Genomic DNA, 16,175 nt, shown 5'->3' with positions numbered 1-16,175 from the left:
CATCTTTAAATCAGAGATGGAATATAGAGTCATACAAAAATGTAAAAAATAAAACATTTCTATTTGATTTTAATTATTATATTTCATGGTACACTGTTGTATTAGAGACTGGGGACACACACAATGTGCTAATTTTCACTAGGTTTAGTAGGTTTTTTAAATAATTGCAATTATTTATATTAAGCTGGCAATCAGGTCAAGGTTCAAGACAATTTCCTTAACAATAAAATGTGTTCTATAGTCAATTTTAATATATATTTACACAAATAATCTCATGGGGACGTAAATGGCACCGATTTGGTGGAATGGCCCTTCTAATGTTTTTCCTGTGGTTTCACTGCACTCTCAAGACAAGGGAGATGACTCCCTGATCAACCCCTATTGTATTATTAACAGGAGTTTAACCCGGTTATTATGAATGCATGCAGGTCAGGCATCAATATTTTTACTTTGATTTCAATGCAGGGCCCCAGAGTTTCCACTGGGGGACATTTTATGTTTACATTTTAAAATCCTATTTTGTACAGTCTCAATAAAATGTCTCTAAACAGTGTCCTTATAATGAGTATATCATTAAAATAAATGGTTATTTTGTTAAAAACAAAAACAAACGCAAAAAAAAACAAACAAGAAAAAAAGACATTTCTAAGCCATTTTGTCTTCATCGTCAGCGCCATCTTGTGGTCGCGGAAGCGAACGACGCGGCCGTTCCTACGTCATCAAAAGGCGTCTGCAACAGCAGCATGTGAAGAAAACATGGGGAGGTTGTTTTTCTGACATTTAGCTGCTTTGTATCTAAACTCACATCATATCGAAATCGACCCTTACGCTTTATATCTCGTTAGGACTAAAAAGTAAGTAAAGTAAGTAAAGTAGCCAAGAGGAAAGCCCGTTACTTTTTGCTTTTTTTGCTAGCATTTAGCCTGCTAACATGGATAATACGGAGGAAAATGCCGTTGAGCTCCACGGAGATGAAGAAATCATTGAAGTCATCGACTTAAACGACACAGAGCCTGGTCCAGGTGGGCAGTGAGTTCCTAGAATAAGGCATTCCTTTATGTTAAGCAGTTTCTGTCTGATCATAATTATACTGTTCTCTGTTAGATGACTTGGCTGATGGCTTGGAGGATGTTGACTTTGAGGACCCAGGAAACGCTGATGATGACAATGAAGGCTGGGAGACAGAGGATGAGATGGAGGCTGAGGCAGAGCAAGATGACAGTGAGCTCACCTTCTCCAAACACACTGGTAAAACATACTGGCGCATATTTAAGCTAGATGGCTTCAGTTTAGTGAGTTTAACTATTAACTTTTCTCTGTCCAGGCTCAGTGTTCTGTGTGAGTTTGGATCCGGCAACAAACAACTTGGCTGTAACAGGAGGAGAGGACGATAAGGCTTATGTGTGGAGGGTGAGCGATGGAGAGGTTCTATTGGAGTGCACAGGTGAGTGTTTAAGGCTGCATGTTTAGTTACAAAATGTTCACATCAGAAGTCTAAATATGCTGTTAATGTGTCCACAGGCCACAAAGACTCTGTGACATGTGCCATGTTCAGCCACGATTCTTCTCTGGTAGCTTCAGGCGACATGAGCGGTTTAATCAAAGTGTGGAAAGTTGAAACAAAAGAGGAGATCTGGTCTTTCGAAGTGGGAGATCTGGAGGTAAGATTTAAGTAATGTAATCCAAAAACACCACATCAGCCTGTGTGTTACATCTGTAAGCATTCTAGTTGTCTTTTATTGGAGCCCTTGACTGCTATGGCTGAGAATGTTTGGTGAGGAAGTGGATGATCAGACAGTGGAAAATATTCTGCATGTTTGTGTGTGCAGTAGTAACTCAGTTTTTGGCTCTCACTCAGTGGCTGGAGTGGCATCCCTGCGCACCAGTGCTGCTGGCGGGAACAAATGATGGCAACGTCTGGATGTGGAAGATCCCAGGAGGAGACTGTAAAACCTTTCAGAGTGCTGCATATCAGGCCACCAGTGGCAAAATCCTCTCTGATGGTAAGAGAAGGGAGAATAAAGTCACAAAAGAACATTTGAAGATGTGTAATAATAACTCTTTTTTCTTTTCTCCAGGTAAACGGGCTGTTGTTGGATATGAGGACGGAACAGTCCGTGTGTGGGACTTGAAGCAGGGAAATGCCATCCATGTCATTAAAGGTAATGAAGACAATTGATATATTGTATTATTTTTAGCAAAAGGTTCAATTGCCAGAGGTGCACATTTGCAGTGCAATAATGCCAGGTTTTGCACATCTCACGCAGGTCAGGATGGACACCAGGGGGCACTGACCTGCCTTGCATCCAATAAGGACGGCTCTCTGGTGCTGACGGGTTCAGTGGACAGCTGTGCCAAGCTCATCAACACCATTACGGGCAAGGCGAGTGCCGTGATGACCCAAAAGCCAGCAGGCAGAAAAGAAAAGAAATCTTGTTCAGCAGTTTTTAATGTCTGTGTTTTTGTGTGAAGGTGGTCGGGGTTTTCTCTGTGGACGGAGGCAAAGCGAAACAATCGAAGGACGAGGAGGAATCCAACTCTGTTGAATCTGTGGGATTCTGCAACATGTACGTTGTAGAGTAAGCTGGAAGTTGCCAGCTAAACAAACTTAGATTACCGGTACTTCAGGAGAAAACCAGTTATAATTAAAAACAGCTGCAGACATAATTCTTCTGTCTTCAGTCAACTGTCATCTTTTTTTCCTTTGCAGCCTGCCTCTCATTGCTGTGGGCTACTTGGACGGGACTCTGGCTGTATTCGACATCTCCACACAGGTCATGAGGCACCGGTGCCACCATGAGGTAACAAGCCGTTTATGTATACTTAGTTTAGTTTTTGCATGCATGCTTCATAGTCATATCTTACCCATCCCCACTATTAGGAGTGTATGGTTGTGTTGTTTCTAAGCTGACAGCAGCATTGTCACTGAGCAGAGGAAAAAATAATTTGAAATGAATCTTGACCTTACCTGTGTTAAAATCATCTTGTCGGGGTTCCTCCAGGCCGGCATCGTCCACCTGCAGTGGGAAGAGTCTTCTTCTGTGGTGTCTACCTGCTGTTTAGATGGAGCCCTGCGTTTATGGGATGCCCGCTCTGGCAACATGGTGTCCGAGTACCGTGGACACACAGCAGAGATTCTAGACTTCACCATCAACAGGTAGGACTGCACTGCAAAATCAGTGTTTTTATTCAGTATTGGACTCCAATTAAAATGTTAGTCTTAAAGAGATGCTTTGCTTGTCTTCATTTAAACCTGACCAGAAGTTTTTGTGTGCAGTTACCTGACTGTTGAAGCAGAGTAAATGAATTACTGTTCGTTTGTCTCTTCTCATTAATCCTCCTCAGGGAAGCAACCCTTGCAGTAACTGCTTCAGGAGACAACCAGGCAAAAGTCTTCTGCCTCCAAAGACCTGATCGGTAAAAACAGACAAATGTCTGAGGAGAAATACTTCAGGAGAACTTTAGAGACACTTAATCATCTTCTTTCCTGTTCTCTTCCACCGAAGAACACTGTTTGTTTTCTTCTCAGGTTTTTAAAATCGTCAGCATGGCCTTGACATCTTACCTAATTTTGTAGAACTGTAGCATCCAAAAGAGGATTTTATCAACACTTAATTTGTGCTTGATTGGTAGATGTTTAAACATCTTTAAGCACATCTCAAGTAACTGAGATTCTTTAGAACTGTGTTTTTCAACAGCCAGATGGTCTAACTCTCCATGTCCCAGTTTTCCCCAAAGGTTTGTGTGGTCTTCCAGTTCCAGTTTTTGATGTAAACTCAAGTGTAAATACAAAATAATAAATAATATACTTCTGGGCAACAAATAAAGTTCATTTCAGTCAAAAGCTTTTATGTGTCTTGTGTTTACAAATTATTTGGACTATTTTTATCTGTGTTATGGTAAGATGAAGATCCATCATGAAGCATGAGGACATAAGTGGTTATTTTGTAGGTCATGGTTACATCAACAAGAATGAATGTGCTGTGAAATGATCTTGAATTCAAGTGGTCTCTTGGCTTGTTTAGACAGTTTGAAGATATGAACATAGGGAGGAGGTGAGTCAGTCCAGAGATTTAGGATCTTCCAAGACCAGAGTTAAGATGTGATTAAATGCACAAAACAGAGACTCCTTCGTAATTTAATAGATCTTTAGCTTAAATTCCCTTCAAATTCTACAGAACTGAATAAAAAATTATCTTTCAGTGATACTGAATCACATGTGAAGCAAATTACTTGCACCAAAAATAAGGTTATAATATGGATATGGTCAGACATTTATATATTTTGTAGTATTTTTTTAAGTTTCACAGCAGTCTACAATATACAACTATTCCTTCGCAGTATGCATCAAGACAATAAAAGATTAGTGATTAAATAAGTACATTCTACGTAAATACGAAAACGAAACAAATGGGAATTTGTGACGTGACCCGATTGAGTAGTTGTTGCGCAACCCTAAAGTTTCCGTAACATTTTAGCCATACAAGTTTAAACATACACTGCTTTCTAATTACTGTAAGACACCAACGCACACACAATGACACAAATAAAGAGTTTAACTACGATCTGAACGCAAGCTACAAACAACCCAAACATTAGCTAATGAAGAATGCTAAGAGCTAGCTAGCGTTAGCCAGGTTTCGCTAGCATAAAAAAGTAGCTTGATAGCTACAATTAGCATGGCGCACAATTCACATTACCTCGGTTGTTATTGAAGCTTAGTCTTCTGGTAATAAATGGTTAGTTTATGCTTTCTGTTAGTAAAGTTAGGAGCTAAAATTTTGAGGCAGATAAACCAATGCACTCCCTGCGCGCTAATTGGAGCAAAGAGGTCAATGTTGTGAAAGGACTGACTGGTGTAAATAAAGATAATATTACATATTATATTCGTGTATTTAAACTGCAAAGCAGGGCTCATTTACAACTTTGTCGCGGCTTTGTTATTATGTTTTTTTATTTAAAACAAACAAAAAAGTTACAGAAAAATAAGATTTCCCAGCAGCCTTTGCGCCATATTAAAATAAATGCTCTTCCTGTAAATGGAGCTGTGGACCAATCATGGCATTTTACGAGTTTGACCCATTTTTCCCCACAATGAGTAAATACAGCTGGTGCTGAAAAAGCAGGATTCATGTGATGAATCGTGTTTAGTGTAAACTGTGTCAGATAGGAGCCATTAAGCATAAAGGTCAGCATGTTACTGCTCTGTATAGGTCTGTGTGTGTACAGTGAGGCAGCAGTGAGTCACTGCACAGAGTACAGTCACTCATATTAGTGGATGCAGCTTTGACTTCAGCTCCTGATGAAGACCAGAGATTGTTTCAAATGTCGTCTTGTTTGGTTTGTTGTTGTTGCTAACCTCTGGTTCTCTCTTCTTCCCATCAGGGAATGGAACAACATGTCAGCTTCCTATTTGAATGTGTACACACAGTAAAATGTTTATACACACAAACATATTATAAAATGTGGTGCCTTCAACAGATGACAGCAAGATACCATCCTGTCAGAGCAGGGTCTGAATCTGACCACAACAGCCAGAAGGGTTATCGCCCACAGACAGGGGCCACAGTCTGATCTATTAAAGTTCAGCTGACAACAGAAGCAGAACAAATGGGCAGAGCAGAGAGGCAGGTGCTGCTGCCAAGGTAAACATGGCTGGAGGAAGAGGAGGCAAGTGACAAACCATTAAACAAAGGCTGAGGACAGTTACCATAGAAACAGTGAAATTGATGAAAAACAAAAGGTTTGATATTTCAGTTAAAGTGCCGCCACAGAAGTTGATCTCATTGATCTGCTCTGCCAGCAGTAATCTGATTACATTTCTCCACAGTGTGTAAAAATAAGCAGATTAGCTCATTGATTTACTGACGTGCAGCTTCCAGGAAGATGCTCCGTCTCCTCCTTTGTGATGTGAGGATGTTGTGCTTTCATGTCCTCCCTCTGCATAGTGTCTCTCAGACGAACGTTCCTGTTTAGAACCATTATCTGGCCGAAGCTCGTCCATCTCTATCTGCACCGGGTCCCTGCTCCAAACTATCAGTTAAGGAGTCTTCCATGTTTGGCTAACAGCACCGGGCCCTCGTCCAGCATTGTGTTTAAATATGAGAGCTGGCTGACAGCTGTTATGAGTTCAGATGTACACACTGTTGGATGTATGTGTGTTTAGATCCGTCCTGGACCGAATGGATGAAGCAAATTGACGTAAGGGGCCAATTGTTTGACTTCTGCAGCCTAAAAAAAACTTCTTGTAAAGTGTTCATTCAAATGTTGCACAATATGAGGTGGTGAGCTGTGCAGACAAACAGTGTTTCTGTCTCTTCATCCTGTAATGCTCCAACTCTGCTCTTAGTGGGAGATGATGAATATTGTTTGCAGATGTGGGGGCCATCATGGACGGTGTGAAGATAAAGCACATGCCATCCCTGCTGATGTGGAATGTTCTTATCACTCTCAGGCTGCCGTTTGGTCGAGGTGCTTTCAGTCCTGGACAGCGGTGAGAAATAAAGGACAGAAATGAGCTAGTTAGGTCAAAGGGGTTACACGCCTCCTCCTTTAGTGTGCACTTCCTCTTTAGAGTATGTGAGAGGAGCGGAGCGGGCTGCTCTGTCTCAGTTTGTGCTGAGGGTTTGTAACGGGTCGAGTTCACAGAAGGGGACTTAAAGCATGATGAAGGAGTGGTGCTGGTTTTAACCTGGACCTCTTTGTGGCTGTGGATATGACATGCAGAGGAGCCAGGAGGAGCTGCACTTTATTTCTCCTCACGAAGACTTCATGACCCGACCGAACCTCACAGGAAGGTAAAAGTCTCCAAGAGGTGTTTCTTATTTCATTATCTTTTATTATTTTTAGAAAATAGATTTTTACGCAGCTTTAACGTTTCAGAGAGATCTGGACAGCTGCTGCTTTCTGTGTATTCGCATTTTAAAGCTCTTTAAAAGCAGGACTTTGACACCATAAAGCTCTTTCTACACACGGAGGAGTGATTTGTACATTTACATGGACAGAAATAGAAATGTTGCACTTTCTTATACTAAAGCACTTGATGGGACTTAAACAGGACGACATAATAAAGTTTGATCATAAAGCATAAAGACATAAATGTGTGTAATATATCGGTGTGGTTTATGGTACACTGTGAGAGTCTGAACTGCTGCTCAGCACATATATCACTGTCTCAAATAGAACAGACACAAAGGGCGCTGTAACTGCAGCTGATGAATTATTGAGCCACAACATGCTGCTAACAAAGAGGTTCATTTGCTTCAGAGTGAACAGCGAGCTGAAGCTGTGAGCCTTTAGAGCTCCTCTCCTCCTCAGCAGAAACAGAGCTGCCATTCTCTGAGCATGTGATATATGAGGGAACTTTAAAGCTGCAGTGTGTGACATCTGTCTCCCCCTTCTGGCAGACAGCCTGCTGCCAACAGCTTAATATTGCTGCTGTATAAGTCTGTATCTGGGACCTTTAATGGGTCACAGAACACACTGTAACAGCAATAAAGCTAAGCTAAGCTAGCTATCATGTCTCTCCTCCTCAGCAGTGAACCAGGACCTTGATGGGACAGGAGACCTGCAGCACACCCTTCACCTATGATGGACTACAACGAGTCCCTTGCCCTGCTCTCCGCAGAGAACCTCATCTACGTCATCACCGTGCCGCTGTCCACCTCCATCATCCTGGCCAACCTTGTCATCATCCTGGGCATCTCCTGGAACCGCCAGCTCCACAACACACCCAACTACTTCTTCCTCAGCCTGCTGGTGGCTGACATGTGCACGGGCATGGCGCTGCCTTTCATACCGCTGATGGGTCTGAACCGGGAGTTAAGTTTTAGCTCCTGCCTGGTGGCTCATGTGTTCCCAAATTTCCTCTTCTTGGCCTTCCTGTTCAACCTGGTGATGGTCCACTACGAGCGCTACATCTGCATCGTGGACCCCCTGCATTACAACAACCTGTGGATGCACCGCAGCCTGCCGTTAGCGCTGCTCGCGGCGTGGGCGCCACCTCTTCTGTACGCATCTCTCCCTGCTTTCGGCTGGAATAACTGGACAGGGCCTGATTGGAACAGCTGTTGTGCAAGCAGCCACAAGGTGGCGCCACTTTCAAACTGTTCCACCAATGGAACCACGTGCTGCTCGTACAGGCGCGTGTTCCCCAACGCTTTCATCTACTTGGAGGTGTATGGGCTGGTTCTACCTGCTATCCTCACCATCGCTGGCATGACAGGCCGCGTTCTGTGGATCACCAGAGGCCAGCTGAAGGACATCTGCCGCCTCCATCGCTCTGTGGAGCGGGGAAACCAGGCCTCGGACCGGGAGCACCGGCTGAACCTGCGCTACACTCGCTGCGTGGTGGCCGTGTCGCTGACCTTCCTCGCCTGCTGGGTCCCTTACCTCATCTACATGCACGTCTGCATCGCATTCTTGATCAGCGACACCAAGTGGAGCTCCACCACTCACATCGTGCTGTCCTGCACGGGCATCGGGAGCATGGCGGTGGTTCCATTGGTGCTCGGCTTGGCCAACAGGCAGTACACGGAACCTACATACAAACTGGTGCAGAAACTCAGAGACAGGTGGAGGCGGACGGCACAGGGGTCAGAGGGAGAGGGCTGAGGACCACTCCTATTTATTAAAGTTAAAGAATTAAATAATGCATTTGATGTGTGTTCTCTCTATGATAACATCACAAAGGAAATAAACTTGTATCAGTGTGCTGCATCCGGCAAAGCTTTGCTGCCTTCCTGCTCTGACATGAGGTTTAGCAGCTGTAAATTTTCTCTTCCTGCCTGCAGCGTACAGTTTACTCCAGCTGCCTCCTCTAGTGTTTATCTATAAACTATAAAAGGGATGCACATCTATGTGCTGTAAAGATCCATTCAATGGAAATGAGCTTTTTATTTGAGGCCTGAATAAACATTCAACTATCTCCAATGAAAATATGTGGACTGGACACCTAGCAGCATGTGGGAGGACAGGCAGACTTTAATGAGGTTAAACAACATCTGAGTCAGACGGGGAGGAGAGCTCATGGGGAGGTCAGGGGACTCCTGTGTTGTCTCTCTGGTTCCTGCATGTTTTTACACATTGGAACATCATGTATGTGTCAGGAAGATGGAGGAGAACTGGGAGCAGAGGCAGAGGAGGCGGATGAGACTGTTGGGCTCCAGCTGATCTGCCAATGATCTGAATCTTCATCATTAAATGCACTAAATGTCTGGAAGCATAGGAATCATATGTTTTAAACATATATCCTGCTTCTTAAGTCCTAAATGAAGTAGATTTGCTATATCTTATGTTTAGATTCTACAGCCAGAAATGGCACTTATTTGTCCAGTTACAGCATTTAAAGACAAAAATATAGATAATTAACATACAATTCTGACTTTATAGACCTGTGAAAATATACAGCAAATGGCAGCAATGAGCAGTTTCTTTTGTTTTGTTGTGTTTGACTCCACATGTGATGTTTTAAAAACTGCATCTCCTTATTAGTTTATTGTTGTCCATCTAATTTCCTGTTAACTACAGAACATTTTAAACGAACATTTACTGCAATGTTTTATGACGAGCAGGTTATCTGCTGTAACACTTAACTGTTAAATACCCACTTTTCTGTCAAAAGTCTGCGTCATACTCTTGAGAAAAACTCTTTAATTATAGTCATGGCACATACCTGATACAGTAATTCCTCTATTACCTGAAGCTGAACTGTTCCAAAGCAATCCAGCGTGTGTCATATGGTACGTCACCACTGGGCGGGGCATGGGGAAGGTGGGTCGAGGACCACAGGTAGTGGTCATGAATTTTGTGAAAATTGGTGGTGTACCGCCTCCACAGACTGCAGTTCCTCGTTATGACCACCAGAGGCCGCACTCCTCCCAAAACAGTCTGTGAAGGAGATACACTTTCATACAAAACCCATTTAATTAAATTAGAAATTTACACAGTGAAAAAAAATTACGTACATGCACAAGATGTTGACTTTTTTTCTATTTAAGTCTCATTATTTTTTATTATTTGCTCTATAATTGTTGTTTGGACATGTGGTGAGGGCTGGGGAGAAATGCAGTTCCCTTTGCCACCACTGGAGGGCACACTTGTTCTTACAATGTGGAGCCGGTGGAGAGGATTGACTGCTGTCTTATAAAAAATGTTTAAATTCAATCTTTTGAACAAAAACAAAAAACAAAGGTTGGTTTAGTTTTTTTTAAAACAAAAAAAGAGTAAAATAGTTTATTGTGTCAGTTAAGCTCAACAGAAGGCACACATACAGTATCTGAGGGTCACACCAGTGTCAGCATCTAGCATAATATACCACTACATCCATTTTCTATCTGCGGGACTTAAACTGTATTTTCCAAGGATGCAGCACATTAGCAAGCAAACGCAGCATTTAGCAAAAATATATCCATATAATTATACACTTTGTCTCCACGTCGACGCAAATCAGCTATACAAAATACTATTTCAGTACATTAACTGGTGAATCATTTCATAAGAAAGTTCGTGTTAGCATCAGAGAGGCAGTATTACACCATCAAAAATAGAAGCAGTACCTTTGCCAATAAAACAGTAAGAAGATAAATGTCCATATAATGCCAAAAATATTAGCTTTGAAAACAAGAGAAAAAAATACATGTTTATAGTAAGATTATTATCAGCTCTTCTCTTTTCCCTTTCAAGCAGTACAAGCTCTACCCCCCAAAAAACACAATTTATATGTTTAGTAAAAGGAGTGCCATGGCTTCAAGATACTTTTTGGTTGACATATAGATCCCAGAGTTCACAGACGTGGGGACACCAGCGATGGCCATGCTACAAAATCACCACCACATTGAAGACGGCCAAAAGATTTCAAGAATAAACCAGAAATAATCTGAGAAAAAAAATGTTGACAACCATAATTCACATATATTTTAAAAATAAAGTATTGGTTTTTTTGTTTTTATTATTTTAACACAAAAAATAGAATATTGCCCTTTTAGGGAAATATCTTTAAAATGTGTGATTTTTAAAAATGGGAAACATTTTCCCATAAAGCTAAGCTTTTTCCACAATATATATATATTTTTTAAACTTTATCCTGAAATATAAAAACTACATTTTTTCAAATTACTGTAGCTTTTATTCTTGAAATCTGCCATCTAGCAACAGTGAACATAAACTCATTAAGAGGAGTCAGCTGAACAGTCCTTAACAGATAACAGTCCATACAGATACATCCTGACCATCCTTAACCGGGCTGTGGAGTCTTAGTATGGGTAGCTGTCAGGGAACGCCAGCCCCTGGATGCACTGCTCACCCCCTTCCACCAGGTAAGGTCCCTCCTCCTCATAGCCAGAAAGGGGGAGGCCGTCCTCTTCGCTGGGGGTGAGGATGGCGTCTGGGTCAGCCTTCAGACTGGGCCTCTGATTGTCTGGGAAAGCCATGGAGAAAAGAGCCTCAGGGTTGCACACGAACTTGTAGACGTATCTCTCCCCGGCAACCTGCAGGGAGAACCAAACACTGATTAGACAGCAATATTAAAAGCAGCTATTAATCCTTCTTTTAAATTTGACGAACAGTGCAAATGCAGAGAATACAGCAAGTGGATCTGTTTCTATCTATTATTATTCTGCTTTCATAAGAGCTGCAACAACATTGTTGTGACAAACAAGCCAACACGGACAAAAATGTGACAGGATGGGAGAAGGAGAACAGAAGTGATGTGGTGAGGCAGAGGTGAAACCCGTCTTTACCTTCTGCATGATGCCCTTCTCATAGTAGTACCGCAGAGAGCGGCTGAGCTTGTCATAGTTCATGGCGGGCCGATTCTTCTGGATCCCCCAGAGCCGAGCCACCTGCACACAAAGACAAAGCCTCCAATAAACATCCTGTTGTTCATTTCTCACATCTTTCCTTCAGGCTCTGGCAGAGACTGACCTCCTCCGGATCGATCAGTTTAAACTCCATGTTGCGTCCCGTCCACACAATCAGGTGTCCGTTAGCTGGGTTGTCCAGCAGCGTGAGCAGAAACTGCCAGAGTTGCAGGGAGCCGCGGCGTTGGTAGGGCAGGCCCTCGTGCTTCACTTTACCTGGAGTCCAACAGAAGACACTGAGCACTCCCACACTTTTTTATTTACCGTTTTGTTCCTTAAAATGCACATTTCCGGTCTCTTACCTTCTATTCTCTCTGGCACCACACAGGTGTCGTCATAGAACAGACATGGATCTCTGTCCTGACCAAAACCTGCAGGGGATACAGAAAATGCTAAAAAAAAGTTGTTGACAGAAAAATCTTTATTTTAAAAGAGTCAAACTCACCGGAACTGTTATTCTGGAACAAAACCGAAGACTTCCTGAATGATGATGACTGGCAGGTTTGAACCTCTGGAGGAGACAAACAGTTAATCAGCCGACGAATCCAAAAACAAAATGTAAACAAAGCTGTTTGCGTGCTGAACACACACCTGAGTTGAAGCCAAAGTCTTTTGGCTCCTGTTTAATTGTGATGTGGTTGAAAGAAGACTGGGGCCGGGCCATGCCTGGACCAGGAGGCCCTGGTTCTGGGTACTGAGGGTCCACCAGCTCCTGTTTGAACCTTGGAGGAGCACGAGGAACCAGGGGATCCGACAGGTGTCGCTGGTACATTGGTCGGCCGTTATGGTTGGGGGAGTTGAATGGCGCCGTTTTCTCTGAATGAAGGATGGATAAGCAGGGATCGGACAGCTGGCGCTGGAACCTGCAGAGTCAGAACAAGAGCTTTGAGTTTGATCCTTTTGCAGCATGAATCACATAAAGGCGACAGTCACCTCTGCTCTGACGCTCCGGAGCAGCTGATGTGGGGGTGCGGCGGCGCAAAATGACAGGACTGGTCAGGCCGTGGGAGACTGTGAGGATGGTGGTGGTGGTGGTGTGAGGGACTGATGGTGGCCAGCTGCAGGGTGGATGGTTGGAGCTGCCTCTGTAAGGGTGGAGGTCCAGCAGGGCGGATAGATCCACATGCTGCCGCGGGCGTGGCGGCTGGAGCAAGAGCTGGCTTTTTGTTGCAGGCACTGAGGAGACAGGAAAGAACATTAAGTCGGGGCTGATAGACCGTCATGGTGGACGTTTCAGCGTCATCCCGGTGCGGTACCTGTAGCTGTAAAGGCACATGTCCGCCTGAGGCGCCCTGCAGGGAGACAGGTCTTTGGATGAACTGGGCTCTCGCTTCACTTTGCAGACAGGCGGTCCGTGAAACATCACTGCAAATTAACAACCGGATTATAATCAGATGATGAGCTGCACCCAGGCTGCTGCAGAAAGTCCCTCCGCAGATTTATTGCCTCATCGTACGTGTTTGGCAACAGCACCACTTCCTGTCTTATCTGTGACACTTTCAGACAGTTTACACCCTGATCATTTCCTCATACTTGTGAATGGGCAGAGCTCCAAAATGTGGATCACATACTGTAAACACAGCTGTTTGCACACTTGTGTCTACTCACAGTTATTGGACTGGAAATCAGGGACAAACTGCTCGTCATCAGGAACCTGAGCTGTAGAGAGGGACACAAACAGGACGTTAAAGGACTCTTCTCATCAAATATTCTGACGTTTGATAACTCTCACACTCTCTGTCTCACCTTCTGCAATCCAGATTTCTTGAAGCTGGATCAGATCTTGAAAAAGTTCTGGCAAACATGAAGATAAACTCAGATTAAACACACGCCGTTTTCTGATTCTTACATTCAAACATCCATTTATATACATGGCCTTACCCTCAGTGTCCTGAGCCAGCTCTGTGTCCATAAACTTCCTCTTTCTGTCGCTGAGACATCGCCCTACTTCCTCTGTGGGACTCTTCTAGAAAAAAAGTAAACAACCCATAAATGTAAGCAGTGTTTGTCAATTTTCACAGAATATATAGAATGATCAGACTTACAGTCTCAGGGATCATAAAAGGGACCTGCTGGTCATAAAAGCCGTCCATGTTGGAGGAGTCTTCACTCTGGAGTAAAGAGGGAAATATATATTAGTCCTGGCAGCATAAGTTGTCCACCAAGGCTGACTCTTTTGTGTTTTTAACCCTTTGATGTCATTAAAAGCATTACACAACCCTTGGTTTGTTGAATCTGACGTGAGTTGCTGGAGGACTCTCTTCAAAGAGAAGCTAAAGGCAGCTCGAGAACATAAAGAGAAAGCGGTTCAGTGAAATATGACGTCTTTGTTTCCAGTGGCTGGAGATATACTTACTTAGATGGGTTACATAAGACCCATTCAAAGAAGTTATAGGAGAGAGATTAAAGGAATAGTTTTTTTTTTTTTACAAACATAAGAATTCAAGGATATGCATGTAAAACAATCCCTTAATTATTACTTTTATTATTTGTAGATAAGGTTAAATTATTGTTTTAATTTCTATTTTAAAAGCATTTTTATATACTGAGCATCTGAACAAGTTTTCCTATTAAAATACACAGATCCAACGCTTCCTGTATGCTGATCAAAAACAACTTTAAATTGAACATTTTGTGAATGGACTTCAGCGTGACGAGACAGAGGGGGGAGAAAAAACTGTCGTGGGACCTCCTTGTTTTTCCTCAATGAAGTGAAACATGATCCCCCTCAAGAGGAGAAGAAGAAGGAGGAGAAGGAGGAGGGGGGCAGCTAGCTCACCATTGAGAATTTGTCTCAGACAACAACCAAAAGATCCACGGTGCTGCCGGGCCCTACATGCAGCCCTTTCCGGGCAGGAGGAGCACCGTGCAGAGCGGAGGTTGCGGGGAAATGGACGCAGCGATGCTTTAAAATCCCAGAAAATGGCGTTCGCCTCTTTAGCGCGTATCTTCTCCCCTCGCAGCAACAAACGACGCGATGTGGCTCGCCTTTATGTTAGCAGAACGACGCAAGACGCTAGACTCTTAATAAATACAACAACAAAAAAACACTGCAGGACTCACTTGGAAATTTCTTGGCAGCATAGAAGAAACACTGGACGCAGATTTCCTCCCTACATCCCCTGCAGCTCCTCGAACAAACACTCGTCTGTGAATTTTTCTCAATGAAGAACTGAGATCGCTGCTGAAGCTGAATCCAGCAGTGCCGCGCTCCCATTGGCTAGAACATCGAATCAGTCAGAAAGCGAACCAATCATCATCGAAGCTGCTCTGACGTCAGTCCCCCTCCCCCTCCCTGTGTTTTTATGAATGGCTGCATTTCATTCATGAGTTCACAGGTCTCTTAAAGGGCCAGACGATAAGTAAACAGACTGAGAAAAAAACAACGATCTGATTTTTTCTAATATATTTAAATGTATGAACAATTAAGATTTAATATTATAACATTACTTGACAATTAAGAGTTTATTAGTTTTTATATATTAATTGTCTAATGGTGTCCTACTTCACGTAAACTAGCTGTCGTAATACAATATTAAACACTGATCTATCAATAACTGGTAAGATAATTGTGTTATTGGTTTACTGTAATAATATGCTGATTTTTTTTTTTTTTTTTACAAATAATCTAGAACCACACATGACTGTTTGAATTCCATTCATCTCTGTGGGTGGCAGAGCGGTTTTCTGCTTTTAATTCCACTTTGATCTCCTTCCACCTCATTACCAGCTGCAGGGGGATCACCGAGTTCTCCACGTGATTGTGTGTGATAAATCTCACACCATGCCTTCTCAGTCACCGAGGGCTCACCACAACACTGTGCTCCAGAAATGCCCATAAGAAGATTAAAGGTGAGAACAATGCATTGTTCCTACCATCAGAGCATTATCACTGGCGTGAACCTGAAACACCCTGCTCAAGTTATTCAAAGGAAAAATGTATGATGCAGAATCAACAGAAAAGGGTTAATTTTTCAAAATAAAAGTTCCACTTTCTGACTTCACACTGAGTGACCTGCTCAGGTGGACTTGTGCACAGACTCTACTTAAAAAGTGCTTGATCAGCATCAGCAGATGCCAGAACGGATCTGTGTAGTGATTAAAAAAAAGTCAACATCAGCTGAGCTCAGCAGCTCTGTTACTGATTTGCAACGTCCCCTGTTTACCTGGCTACCACACTACTCCTACCGCTAATGCTGTGTACTATATCACATCCCCAGTTTTTTATTCTTCCGCTGTGGCAGATCAGCAATCATTGATGTAATCAAACACATCCTGCTGCAGGAAATTACACAGAGCCTCTTATCAAACATGACT

At 42.9% G+C, this 16,175-nt stretch overlaps 4 protein-coding genes across 5 annotated transcripts in view; 2 read left to right on the top strand and 2 right to left on the bottom strand.

The window, feature by feature from the left end:
* LOC114432321 (histone deacetylase 4-like) overlaps window positions 1-501 on the bottom strand; it is a 44,733-nt gene extending 44,232 nt beyond the window's left edge. Inside the window, exon 1 of the mRNA XM_028400253.1 lies at window positions 491-501. The gene's annotated coding sequence lies outside the window, so the exon portion shown is untranslated. The remainder of the gene's footprint in view (window positions 1-490) is intronic.
* Window positions 502-701: 200 nt separating this feature from the next.
* On the top strand, window positions 702-3,844 carry aamp (angio-associated, migratory cell protein). The gene is made up of 11 exons (XM_028400289.1): window positions 702-1,022; window positions 1,105-1,248; window positions 1,325-1,444; window positions 1,522-1,661; window positions 1,859-2,003; window positions 2,079-2,162; window positions 2,268-2,383; window positions 2,473-2,567; window positions 2,711-2,801; window positions 3,003-3,157; window positions 3,346-3,844. The coding sequence occupies exons 1-11, from the start codon at window positions 932-934 to the stop codon at window positions 3,419-3,421; spliced, it is 1,257 nt and encodes a 418-aa protein (XP_028256090.1). The 5' UTR covers window positions 702-931; the 3' UTR covers window positions 3,422-3,844.
* A 2,779-nt stretch (window positions 3,845-6,623) lies between these two features.
* LOC114444779 (G-protein coupled bile acid receptor 1-like) lies at window positions 6,624-8,613 on the top strand. Its single transcript, XM_028419595.1, has 2 exons — window positions 6,624-6,797; window positions 7,536-8,613. The coding sequence occupies exon 2, from the start codon at window positions 7,588-7,590 to the stop codon at window positions 8,611-8,613; it is 1,026 nt and encodes a 341-aa protein (XP_028275396.1). The 5' UTR covers window positions 6,624-6,797; window positions 7,536-7,587.
* Window positions 8,614-10,224: 1,611 nt separating this feature from the next.
* Window positions 10,225-15,035, bottom strand: LOC114432334 (ETS translocation variant 5-like). 2 transcript variants are annotated; one of them, XM_028400279.1, is made up of 13 exons: window positions 14,922-15,035; window positions 13,904-13,969; window positions 13,740-13,824; window positions 13,605-13,652; window positions 13,467-13,517; window positions 13,115-13,223; window positions 12,792-13,034; window positions 12,450-12,721; window positions 12,304-12,369; window positions 12,161-12,229; window positions 11,923-12,074; window positions 11,739-11,840; window positions 10,225-11,486 (listed from the first exon to the last, which is right to left on the bottom strand). In XM_028400279.1, exons 1-13 carry the CDS (start codon window positions 14,940-14,942, stop codon window positions 11,253-11,255), a joined length of 1,518 nt encoding a protein of 505 aa, XP_028256080.1. In that variant the 5' UTR covers window positions 14,943-15,035; the 3' UTR covers window positions 10,225-11,252. The 2 variants fall into 2 exon arrangements, with proteins under 2 accessions (XP_028256080.1, XP_028256081.1); XM_028400280.1 differs by having other exon boundaries at window positions 13,740-13,821.
* Between the last annotated feature and the right edge of the window lie 1,140 nt (window positions 15,036-16,175).

This window comes from Parambassis ranga, chromosome 2 (assembly GCF_900634625.1).
Source record: "Parambassis ranga chromosome 2, fParRan2.1, whole genome shotgun sequence".
Classification (NCBI taxonomy): Eukaryota; Metazoa; Chordata; class Actinopteri; family Ambassidae; genus Parambassis; species Parambassis ranga.
Note: the sequence above shows the minus strand (reverse complement) of the source record. Positions and strands in the feature narration are given on the sequence as shown.

What these genes read in the sequence shown, in the direction of transcription:
- aamp (XM_028400289.1), top strand. Translation starts at nt 932, where the DNA reads ATGGATAATACGGAGGAAAATGCCGTTGAGCTCCACGGAGATGAAGAA. An exon ending in TGGCAAAATCCTCTCTGATG is followed by an intron (nt 2,004 to 2,078) that starts GTAAGAGAAGGG and finishes TCTTTTCTCCAG; the next exon opens with GTAAACGGGCTGTTGTTGGA. An exon ending in TCAACACCATTACGGGCAAG is followed by an intron (nt 2,384 to 2,472) that starts GCGAGTGCCGTG and finishes TTTTGTGTGAAG; the next exon opens with GTGGTCGGGGTTTTCTCTGT.
- LOC114444779 (XM_028419595.1), top strand. Translation starts at nt 7,588, where the DNA reads ATGATGGACTACAACGAGTCCCTTGCCCTGCTCTCCGCAGAGAACCTC.
- LOC114432334 (XM_028400279.1), bottom strand. Translation starts at nt 14,942, where the DNA reads ATGCTGCCAAGAAATTTCCAA. An exon ending in TCCGGAGCGTCAGAGCAGAG is followed by an intron (nt 12,722 to 12,791) that starts GTGACTGTCGCC and finishes CTGACTCTGCAG; the next exon opens with GTTCCAGCGCCAGCTGTCCG. An exon ending in AGAAGGGCATCATGCAGAAG is followed by an intron (nt 11,487 to 11,738) that starts GTAAAGACGGGT and finishes TTCTCCCTGCAG; the next exon opens with GTTGCCGGGGAGAGATACGT.